Here is a 12,956-nt window from a genome sequence, read left to right as displayed (position 1 = left end):
TCAACAATATGCTGCCTTCAAGAGACTCAATTCATAAAAAAAGATAGCCAGAGATTAAAAGTAAAAGGATGGGAAAAAACATACCAGCACATGGACTCAGTAAAAAACCGGGAATTTCCATTCTTATATAAGATAAAGGGAACTTCAACCGAAGTTAGAAGGGATAAAGAAGGACATTTCAGACTGCTTAAGAGAACCCTAAGACAGCAAGATATAACAATCATAAATATTTATGCCCCAAACAAAGGCGCACCCATGTACATTAAACAAATCCTTCTCAATTCCAGGAACCAAATAGACCACAACACAATAATACTAGGTGACTTTAACACACCTCTCTCACCACTGGACAGATCTTCCAAACAAAAATTGAACAAAGAAACCACAGAACTCAATAACACAATTAATAATTTAGACTAACAGACATATATATAATATTGCATCCATCAATGAGCAAATACACTTTCTTCTCAGCAGCACATGGATCCTTCTCTAAAATTGACCATATGTTATGCCACAAAGCTACTCTTAGCAAATACAAAAAAATAGAGATACTATTGTATTCTATCAGATTATAATGGAATGAAATTAGAAATCAATGATAAAATAAAAAACAGAAACTACTCCAACACCTAGAGATTAAATACTGTGCTACTGAATAATGCATGGATAAGAGAAGACATCAGGGAAGAGATAAAAAAGTTCTTAGAGGTAAACAAGAACAATGAAACAACATATCAAAATCTCTGAGACGCTATGAAAGCAGTACTAAGAGGAAAATTCATTGCATGGAGCACATTCCATAAAAGAAGAAAAAGTCAACAAATAAACAACCTAACATTACAGCTCAAAGCCCTAAGAAAAGAACAGATCAACACCAAAAGCAGTAGAAGACAGGAAATAGTTAAAATCAGAGCTAAAAATCAATGAAATTGAAACAAAAGAAACAATTCAAAAAACTGATAAAACAAAAAGTTGATTCTTTGAAAAAATAAACAAAATTGATAAACCCTTAGCCATACTAAGAAAGAGAAGGAGACAGAAAACTCAAATTACTAAAATTCTTTATGAAAAAGGAAATATCACTACAGACACTATTGATATACAAACATAATTAGAAGCTATTTTGAAAATCTATATTCCAACAAAACAGAAAATCTCAAAGACTTCAACAGGTTTCTAGAGACATATGATCCACCCAAACTGAATCAGGAGGACATACACAATTTAAATAGATCAATTTCAAATGAAGAAATAGAAGAAGTCATCAAAAGTTTACCAACCAAAAAAGTCAGGGACCAGATGAATTCTCAGCCAAGTTCTACAAGACCTTCAAAGAAGAACTCGTTCCAATACTCCTCAAAGTATTCCATAAAATAGAAAAGGAGGGAACCCTTCCAAACTCATTCTATGAAGCTAATACCACCCTGACACCAAAACCAAAGACACGAGGAAAGAAAATTTCAGACCAATATCCTGAATAAACAAAGATGCAAAAATTCTTAACAAAATTTTAGCAAATCATATATGAAAATATATTTAAAAGATAGTGCACCAAGTGGGTTTCATTCCAAGGATGCAAGGTTGGTTCAACATTCGGAAATCGATAAATGTAATTCACCACATCAACACACTGAAAAGTTAAGAATCATATGATTATTGCCATAGATGCAGAAAAAGCATTTGCTAAAAATACAGCACCCCTTCATGCTCAAAACACTAGAAAAAATAAAGATAGTAGAAACATACCTCAACATTGTAAAGGCTATCTATGCTAAACCCATAGCCAATATCATTCTAAATGGAGAAAAACTGAAAGCATTCCCCCTAAAAACTGGAACAAGGCAGGGATGCCCTCTCTCATCACTTCTATTCAACATCATCCTTGAAACTCTAGCCAGAGAAATTAGACAGACCAAAGAAATTAAATGGATACCAATAGGAAAAGAATAACTCAAACTATCACTATTTGCCAATGACATGATTCTATATTTAGAGGATCCAAACTATTCCACCAGAAAATTTCTAGAACTCATAAGTGAATTCAGCAAAGTAGCAGAGCACAAAATCAACACTCATAAATCTAATGCATTTTTATTCAAAAGTGATGACTCCTCTGAAAGAAATTAAGAAAACTACCCCATTCACAGCAGCCTCAAAAAAAAAAAAAAAAAAAAAAAAAAAAAAAAAAAAACTTGGGAATCAATCTAACAAAAGAGGTGAAAGACCTCTACAGAACACTAAAGAAAAAAATTAAAGAAAAACTTAGAAGATGGAAAGATCTCCCATGTTCTTGGATAGACAGAATTAATATTGTCAAAATGGTCATACTACCAAAAGTGCTATACAGATTCAATGCAGTTCCAATTAAAATCCCAATGATGTACCTCATAGAAATAAGAGAAAGCAATCATGAAATTCATCTGGAAGAATAAGAGACCCAGAATAGCTAAAGTAATCCTTAGCAGGAAGACCAAAGCAGGTGGTATCACAATACCAGATCTTCAACTATACTACAAAGCAATAGTAACAAAAACATCATGGTATTGGCACCAAAATAGACAGGTAGGTCAATGGTACAGAATGGAGGACACAGAGACAAATCCACATAAATACAGTTATCTCATACTAACAAAGGTGCCAAAAACATACAAAGGAGAAAAGATAGCCTCTTCAACAAATGGTGCTGGGAAAACTGGAAATCCATATGCAGCAAAATGAAATTAAACCCCTATCTCTCACTCTGCACAAAACTCAACTCAAAATGGATCAAGAACATAGGAATTAGACCACAGACCCTGCACCAAATAGAAGAAAAAATAGGTCCAAATCTTCATCGTGTCAGTTTAGGACCAGACTTCCTTATCATGAGTCCAAAAGCACAAGAAATAAAAGCAGGAATCAGTAACTGGCATAGATTCAAACTGAAAGGTTTTTTCTCAGCAAAGGAAACAATCAACAATCTGAAGAGAGAATCTAGAGAGTTCACACACAGTTCAGTTCAGATAGAGCACTAATCTCCAGAATATATAAGGAACTCAAAAAACTTTACACCAAGAATACAAATAAACCAATCAATAAATGGGCTAAGGAAATGAGCAGACACTTCACAGAAGAAGATCTACAAGCAATCAACAGATATATGAAAAAATGCTCAACATCTCTAGTAATAAGAGAAATGCAAATCAAAACTACGCTAAGATTTCATCTCACCACAATTAGAATGGCTATTATCAAGAATATAAGCAACAATAGGTGTTGGCGAGGATGTGGGGAAAAAGGTACAGTCATACATTGCTGTTGGGGTTGCAAATCAGTGCAGCCACTCTGGAAAGCAGTGTGGAGATTCCTCAGAAAACTCGGAATGGAACCACCATTTGACCCAGCTATCCCACTCCTTGGCCTATACCCAAAGGACTTAAAATCAGCATACTACAGTGACGTAGCTAACCAATGTTTATGGCAGCTCAATTCACAATAGGTAGATTGTGGAACCAACCTAAATACCCTTCAATAGATAAATGAATAAAGAAACTGTGGTATATATAAAGAAGAATAAAATTATGGCATTTGCAGGTAAATGGATGGAAATGAAGAATAGCATGCTAAGTGAAATAAGCCAATCCCAAAAAGCCAAAGGCCGAATTATTTCTCTGATAAGTGAATGACTGATACATATCAGAGGGTGGGAAGGAGGCAAGAATTGCCTTTAGGAAGAATGGATAGTATAGAGGAAAATGAGGGGTGGGGAGAAGAAAAATAATAGAATGAGACAAACATCATTACCCTATGTACACGTGTGATTACACAAATGGTGCAACTCTACTTGTGTACAACCAGAGAAATGGAAGTTGTACCCCATTTGTGTACAATGAATCAAAATTAAAAAAAAAACTGGCAGGAATAAATTATCTCCCTACAATTAAAAAAAAGGAATTACAGAATAAATACACAATAAAAGAAATACAAAAGCACTAGTGATACTGTACCAAAGTAAAACTAATGTTTTAAAATTATCTATGGACAATTTTCATTACTCTCAATGATGATGTCATATAACTTAAGTGCAAACAAAATTAAAGAGATAACACAGTATTCACCTATATTTTGAAATTTTGAACTCATGAAAAAAATCTGTATTGAAGCACAGAGCAGCTGTCTCATAGATACTGAATGAAAATATTCAGTGCATTGGTATCAGGAACAGATGAACTCTGGAAACATACTGACAAAAATAAACTGTAGCAACCACTCTTACATAAAATTTAAAGATCCTGATTTACAGTCCTATGAGCATTTAATATGTTTCATGACTACTGAATGACTCTCTTCTCTTAGAACAAAAAGTACATACATGTACACAGGTGTGGTTTCCTTGCTCCTATCAGAAAGACATCAACTTAAAGTGCACAGGACAATATCAGGGGTCAGTAGGGAACTGGAACCAAAGGAATTCTCATACTTTGTTGAGGGGTATACAAATTGATTTAGAAAACTGGCAAGATGTGCTAAAATTAAATTTATATAACTCGTTACCCAGCAATTCCATTCTAGAATTAGGCACTCCAGATGTATAAAGAATGTTCACGGCAAGATCTTTCACAATAGCCAAAACTAGAAGCAACCACTCAATATCCAGCAATAAGAAAAAAATAATGCTAAATGCAATCTGAATAAATTTCATAGACATAATGTTGAACAAGCAAATCCAGGTACATATAGACTTCATGCTGTATGAATATGACTTCAGTTGTATGCAGTTCAGGATCAGATTACACTAATTTATGGTAACAGATGATATAGTAATGATAACTATTGTCAGAGCTGAGTGAAGCAAGATCTCAAACAGGAAGAATTGCAAAGTATAAATTACAATGTATGAATTACAATGTATAAATTCATCCTACCAACTAACATCTGATCTGTGCACTTAACTTTACATAAGTTATGATATTAAAAAAAAAAAAGAGGAGTGTTGGGGATGTAGCTCAGTGACAGCCCACTTGCTTACCATAAATGAAGCCCTGGGTTCAATCCCCAGTACTTCCAAAAAATAACGGTAGGGTGGGAATGAAGGAAAGCAAGAGAGGGGAGGAAACAAAGGAGAGAGTGAACACCATAACAAGAATCAGAAAAATTGCCATACTATCTTGGGTGCATCACTTAACCACTTCAAAATTGTTTCATCATCAATAAAAGAAAATAATAACAGCCCTACCAAACTAAAAAACTATGCTATAAAACAGAATTCAGTTTCCATAAAACACTAGATAATTATAGGGTATACTATTATTATTACCTAATATTCAGGAACTAAAATGCATATAGCCAAGAATTCTCTTGAAGATGACTTATGAAAAAGATCCTTTAGCCAATATTCATAAAATATCTAGATTAAATTAAGAAATATTCTTTAAAAATTTCACTGATATTTTACAAATTTATAAATGTCCAAGTTAACACCTTCAATATAATTTGCTTAATTAATAATGTAATTACATAACTATTGAGAATCTTATAAAGAAAAACTATTGTTAATATAACTAAGAAAACATGATTTACTTGATAAATTGCTAATTTATATACAACTTTCAAAAACACATCTAAGACATAGTATTAGGTTATCTTATTATTATAGGTGCTATGCTTTCAAAATGACATGTAAAAGGTAATCTTGTAATAAAATACTTCACCATTTAATTTTCTTTCACACTATGTGTTTATGTATGGGTGTGTGTATACATAAATGTGTGTGTGTACATGATCACTAGGAAATCCTAAAAATTCAATCAGAAAAATAATTAGGTTTCTTCCTTTTCTTAATATTCATTTTGTATACATATTTTAAAGATTCCCAATATTTAAAAGTATTAACTTCATGGTAAAAGAACAATGAAAAACCATCAAGAATTGCTTTGAGTAAATAACAATGCTCTTAACATTTACACTTAAGGCAAGTATAGTCACCCACCTTATCTACAGTGATATGTTCCAAGACCCCTTGCAGATACCTGAAACTGCAAATAGTCCTAAAGTCTAAATATGTTTTTTTCCTATACACGCATACCTATGATGAAGTTTAATTTGTATATTAGGCACAGTAAGGGATTAACAACTATAATAAAATAAAACAACTGCAACCACAGACTATGATAAAAGTTGTTTAAAACTCACAAGTTTTTTTTTATTTCTGGAATTTTCCACTTAATATTTTCAGACCACCACTAACTACTGGTAACTAGAGAACAAAACCACAAAAGAGTGGGGAACTACTATAAACAACTGCAAGTTACTATACGTCCCCACAGACTTCACAACTCACCATCTATAGCAGATTATGATTTCAGAACATTATGCATTGTGTGAATTACTGACACAACCCACTGATGTCTACTGCCTGGACAGCACTTCTCATGGACTTAGAAACAAAGCAAAGAATTAAACCAAGAATACCCTTCACCTCTTCTGAAAAACTGAAAAAAAATCACATCATCACAGCAATAAATTAAAAACAAGCCAAAGAAGTAAAACCAACCTCCATTAACAAGAACAGAACTGCTACAGAATTTAAGGAATGTAACGAAAAGCCAAAGAAACTAAATTGTTCCCCGCACCATTCTGAAATGTTGTCATGGCATGATAAAACATGGATGAATCTTGAAAACATTATGCTAAGTTAAAGAAGCTAGTCACAGAAAACCATGTACACAGCTTCATTTCTATGAAATGCTTAAAAGAGGCAAATCCAGACACATGAAGTAGATCTGTGGTTGCCAGGAACTGAAAGAGAACAGAAATGGGGAAAACTGTGATGTGTACAAGGTGCTTTTCAAATTTTTGAGGTGCTGAAATTTTTCACAGATTGTGGTAATGATTGTACAACTACATAAATGTACTAAAAACCACTGAACTGCAAGTGGATGAATTTTATAGTACATGAAATGCATTTAGTTTTTAAAACCTTAAATAAAATTGAAAATTTACTTCCTTACTCACACTAGCCACTTCCAAGTGCTATGTGACTAGCATGTGCCATAATGAATGGTAGAGATACACAAAGCTTCCTTCATCACAAAAAATTCTATTGGATGGAACTGTTCCAGAACACTGAGATATAAGATATAATCAGCAAGGAGAATTTGGCAATTCCAGACTTTCACTAATAATGAAACAATGTCCTCTAGAAATAACTAATGCTAGAGTAGATCTGCAACAAAAGTAGACAGGGAAGAGCTGCGGAAGCTAGCAGCCATTTTGCTCTCCTACACACAGGTATTAAGTGTAAGTGGTCAGAAGAAAAAGGAAAAAAGATTCCCAGATTCTAAGTCTCCCAAAGACTGTAAGAGATTACAGTATTCTCCCGTCAGGTGGTGAGCACAACAATTCACTTTCCAGATTGTGAAACTTCCTCAGAAGAAGAGATTTATAATGCACATTCAAACATCAGAAAAGACTAAGCAGATTGAGGTAAGCAGATGTAATTTGATGTTGTATATTATTTTCACAACTAGGTAAAGAGAACATAACACATTATAAGGAAAGTCCACCTTTGTAATATTACACATTCAATTAAAATATTTGTAATGATCCACTCATAACTTACGATGATGCTTCTGTGGATAATTTTTTTTTAAATGGTTGAATTATGTTTCTCATGCTGCACTGTACAAATTTTCTTGTTTTATACTGCCATCAAGGGGCAATATTATGTAATGCAGTATACCAAACTGCTTTCTACATTCTCTGAAAACCTAAAGGGGAATTTCAAGACACAACACTGGCTTATTTCAAAGTCTGAGTAGGTAATGTAACCTGAGGAATACTTAAAATTCCAATCCTGTGCAGTTGCCTCAAGAATAATTATCTCAGTAAGTAATTCATTTCACTGGGGTTTCTCCTACTCATTAGTTGTATGACCTGGGCAAACATGAGTAAAACAGTGGCAGGTACATAAGTGCTCAGTAAATATTAGCTATCACATTAACATTCATTCATTAAAATACAAGTACCAAAGGAAGGGCTAACACTGAACTTGAGGTCTGCTTTCCAAGTTCATAGGAAAAGTATTTTTCATCTGAAAAATAAAAGCCTTCAGGAAAAGTCAGAGAATATGTTCGGTTTGAGGGCATTAAGGTAAGAAGGTAAGAAATCAAAGGCCATCTTCTCCTTACGCACATTTAGCCCTGATGCTAATTTCATCTGGGATATATGTGTACGAATCTGCCAGATAAACTAAACATACTGCCAACTCAATCAGTTTTGTTCTTCCAATACACTGGACAGAAGAGCAAAATAAGAATGTCATGTCAGTAGAGCCTGCACCTCCTTACATCTGCTTTAATAACTTAAAATACCTGAAAAAGCATTTAAATAAGCTTATAGGAAAAATGATTCTGAAAATATCTTTAAAAAAAATCTACCAATGTCTAAAATATGCAAATTAAACAACTGTTTGAAATTTAAAACTAACAGAAATTCAAGTCACAAGAAATAATTTCCAGTTTAAATATTTGCTTATGACTAAATAACTAGGCTTCCTCTCTACCATTTCCTCTCCCCATCCTAGTCCCAAGAATGCTCATCTAGTTCTACACTGTATTCTGATTCCACTTCAGATTCCCTTTTCTGGCCTAACATACTATTGGTCAAATCCTTCAACTTGTGCCCCCAAGCTCCTGACTTTGACAATATATTCTGCTGCTATCTAGTCTTAGAACATACATAAAGGTATGTTCCATTCAGATCATGGAAGCTCCAGTAATCAAAATGGATATTAAATGCTTTGTACAGGGCTAAATTTAGTACTATTACAAACAGCTTGCATACACTACTCTCCAATGATGCTTTCAAGTCTACCTACTCTCTAAAGGTGCTTTCAAGAAATATTTCCAGCAAATGAAGCTAGTTAACACCTCACCTTCATTTCTCTTTTTCCCCCCATATCTTTCTCTCAACTGGTTCCAGTCATGCCCATCCTTACTAAACATTTTACCAGTTCCTGAGCTATTCTTAGAGTTCAGCAAAGTTAAACCATTCCCAAATGGTTTATCCAAGAAAGGAACTTGGGGAATCATGATTAGTCTTAATCCTTAACCTTCTGGTTCTACAAAAAGGTGAGGACAGAGACTGGTTAAAAGCAAAGGTGAAAGGGTCCAGGTCTGATTACCATGTAGTCCACAAAAAGTCCTAAGCAGCACCGTGCAACAACACATTTTAGGGCCATCAATGAACTGAATCTCTGTCAACTGTTTGATACATTGTTCACCCACTGGTTAGACAGATATTAACTAGCTTTATTTATTTTATTTATTTTGGCTCATGGGTTCAGAGTTTCAGACAACCATGTAAAGAAAGTAATTTCATGATTATTTATGCAGTTTTACACATGAATTGAGATGCTTGCTTTGATATTCAGGTCTAAAATAGACTCTAAAAGAGAACAGAAAGAACAAGTTTCTTGTCTACCATAGAAAAAGTCATCACCAAAGATCATATTTATATATAGTTTTTGTTATGGCTGGGATCTGAAATGTTCCCCCAAAAGTCTCATGCTTTAAAGTTTGGTCCCCATTTGATGGATTAATAATTTAAATAGACTACTGGAAGGTGGTGGACTACTGGCGGGTGGGGCATGGTTAGAGGAAGTAGGTTACTTGTGTCTTGGGGACTATATTCTCATCCTTTTTCCCTCTCCCTACCTCACTCTTCCCTTCCTCCCTCTCCTCCTCTACTTCCTGGCTACCATGAGCTGAGCAGCTTTCCTCCACCACACCCTTCCACCATAATGTTCTACCTCTTCTCAGGCCCAAAGCAGTGGAGCCAGCTGACCATGGACTGAAACTCTGAACCCATGAGCCAAAATAAATCTCTCCTCCCTTAAGTTGTAGAGCAGATATTTTGGTCACAGCAACAAAAAGCTAAATAACACCACTCTGCAATACAACTGTCCTAACTGGAGGTGTACAACAAACACATCAATATAACTGACCTAACTGGAGGTGGATAACACATCAAATCTATAGATTTACATTTGGGCAACTAGTAAACCCCTTCAAAATTTTAAAAGTCTAAGACTCAAAATAATTTATTTTTAGAGTGTTAGGAAGCCAGTAAAGTAAGGAGGAATGTACTTACATCACTTGAAGAGACTGTTCCTGTTTCAACAGCAACACCGCTACCACGAAGTTTCTATTACGAAATAAATTACTTATTACTTAGTTTTAACTTCTAACCTGACAGAAGCTTATAAAAGGGACCTCAGTGAATTTAATAATTATTTCCCTAATCCTATTTTATAAAAAGCATGAGGATATAAAATATTCTAAATATCATTATACTCTTCCAGATAATCTTGATAGATTACTAAAAATGCAAGAATAATCTGATGCTAATCTGCAGCTAAATTTCCTACGTGAAGCTAATGAAAATTTCCATTTCAGAATTTACTGAATTGTTTTTCCAATATGAAGACTGCCTCACACGGAACTACCTACATTATATTCTGTGGCAAAGCTTTTCAAAATAGGTGCCTGACAATAGGAGATAGTACATGAGACTGAAGATTAGGTTATCCATAGCAATACTAACAAATTATGACAATCAACACCTCAAATACTATATAGAAATGACCAAAGAAAATGTAAGGTAAAGAGTCAAAGGTTGAAAATGCAATGAGAAAAGTAACAATGAATTTCTCAAAGGAAATGTTTGTTTTATTCAGTAACTACCAAGTAGCTATCCCAAAAAATGCCAGTATAAAGTCAGAACAAAATATCCAAACCTGTAACTAACTTGAGCTTTTGAAAGTTTAATTCCTCTAAAATCAAGAAAATTATATCCTTTTTATGTGGGGGGAACATTTGAGAGAGAAAGAACACTTTTCATAGATGGCACTGTTCCATGACATTTGAGCAAAGTAGTAAATAAAATCACAAATAATCCTACACTACTTTCTTTAAATAAGAAGTCTACAATTTAATACTGATAAAAGGCTATTGAAGAACTTACTGCTCATAGCAAGAGAGCAAGACTAGAGTAAGCTGAAGCAGTGTACAGACAATGAGAAGCAAAGCCAGACAGCTGGTACCCTGAAGGGGCACACTGTAACAGGATGACTTGCAAAGCAGAAATGCCAAACCATAACTGAAAGTGCAAGACTGAGATAAAAAGACAGCAATAGATAGATACAGAAAAGATCTTGAAGACTAAATATTTATCTAATATCAAGAAGTTCAATTCTAATTAAAATTGTTCTAGACACTGAAATATTTCCTTCCACAAATGATGAGAGAAGACCTTTCCCACAATTGTTGTGATGTGGTTACAACCATGTAACTGTGTCATTAACAAATGAGGCAGTTTAAGCAATACTTCTATGAGGAAAAGTCTAAGGTTAAACTGCCCAAAAAGTGAATGGCAGATTATAGTAGCATACTCTCTGCCCTACCAATTTGTACTTTATGAATCCAGCTACAATACAGCCTTAAAAGAAAGCTAATGTTAAAGCAGAACGAGGTTTATTTAAAAGGATAATTTCAAAATAGAAAAAAAAGGATCAGTTTTTCCTATTTAACTAATAAGCATTCTGATTCCAAATGATACATATTTAGAAATTTAAAATTTCATTTTCACAAACCTATTTTTTATGCTTTAAATACTATTTGTTAAATACCAACTCAGTAAAACCATCAAATTGGTGGTTCTTATAAAAAATATTTTACAAAACTAAGCCCACAAAAAGTTAAAATTGATGTCATTGACATTAAAAAGATTTGTTTCATCCAAGACACTCTACATATCTCTAACCAAACATAAAAGGCAATTAGCCCAAGAGGCAGGCAATAAGGCAAAAAGTAAAGTTAAGCAAAGTGTCATGGCATCTCCCTCTCTGATACCTCAAATTAAAATCTATTAAAATAATAAGGTCACCTAAGACCTAAATTACAACTTTCCAAACACTTCTTTCAAATAGACACTTTTTTGTAACCTAAGGATGACAATATGACAATTATCAATATTACTTCTACTGGTTTCATTCTTCCATGTCACCTACCTACTACATTTTTTCCCCAGAATCCCCACCCTGACACCCAACTTTCTCTCCTTTTCTGAGCATCATTTCCACCAAACCTCCTCCTTATCACCTAACACTTAGACACTAGAAACCTAAAAGAAATACTCTGAAGAGCCATTATAAATGATCTATATTACCCACTTCTGAGGAAACACTTATTCAAATAAATACAGAAAATTTGTCAATTTCCTCAGAAAATCTGACATTTTTCCAGCTGTTACACTAGCAAGCCATCTTTCTCCATGAAGAAGTATTTTTAGAGAGGGCTGGAAGCAACCTAGATGACCAATAAGCAGTTTCACTTTGAGCCTTACTATTCAATTCCACAATCATACTATGGTATCAAAAAAACAAGGCACTATGTGAGTCATCTCACAGCTGGATTGGGCAGTTCCAGACTTACCTAGGACATCTGGAAGCCTAGAACAGACTTTTGACCAATACAAGGATAAGCAGATCAACTAACATTCTATAAATGCTGTCTGCAGTTTATAATACCACTGGTGGCACGCGGTTTGTTTAATGGTGCCACCAGTTAGATGACTTGACCGGTTATGTTACCAAAAGGAACTGAAAGACCTCACTAGAAGTTTTTGAAGAACTATCCCAAGAAACAAGATTTCTTGCACAAATCTTTATGACTCGAATTCCTGAGGCAGATGTGGAAGTAGCCTGGAAGTCCTTGGGTCCTGGAGCTCACCCACATATTCCCTCCATATGCACAACTACTTCTCCTTTATCAGAAGCCTTACGTGAGCATGCTCTTTGGAGTTGTGTAGGTCCTCGCAGTTCTCCAAGCTGTATAATCTTGGCAGCCACCTAGAAGGAAGACACTCCCTGACCACTGAAAAGCAAGAGTGGGAAAACCCAAGTGGCAGAAAAG

At 34.4% G+C, this 12,956-nt stretch overlaps 1 protein-coding gene across 3 annotated transcripts in view; it reads right to left on the bottom strand.

The window, feature by feature from the left end:
- Atp6v1h (ATPase H+ transporting V1 subunit H) overlaps nt 1-12,956 on the bottom strand; it is a 127,405-nt gene that overhangs the window by 96,603 nt on the left and 17,846 nt on the right. For 2 of the 3 annotated variants that reach the window (XM_047516354.1, XM_047516348.1), the window contains one exon: nt 10,135-10,188. The exons of the other annotated variant lie outside the window; for it this stretch is intronic. In XM_047516354.1, the coding sequence (XP_047372310.1) occupies nt 10,135-10,188 (54 nt within the window). The remainder of the gene's footprint in view (nt 1-10,134; nt 10,189-12,956) is intronic. 3 annotated transcript variants of the gene reach the window in all.

The sequence above is a fragment of the Sciurus carolinensis genome, chromosome 1, assembly GCF_902686445.1.
Source record: "Sciurus carolinensis chromosome 1, mSciCar1.2, whole genome shotgun sequence".
Taxonomy (NCBI): Eukaryota; Metazoa; Chordata; class Mammalia; order Rodentia; family Sciuridae; genus Sciurus; species Sciurus carolinensis.
The sequence above is the reverse complement of the archived record's forward strand: the minus strand, read 5'-3'. Positions and strand labels throughout refer to the sequence as shown.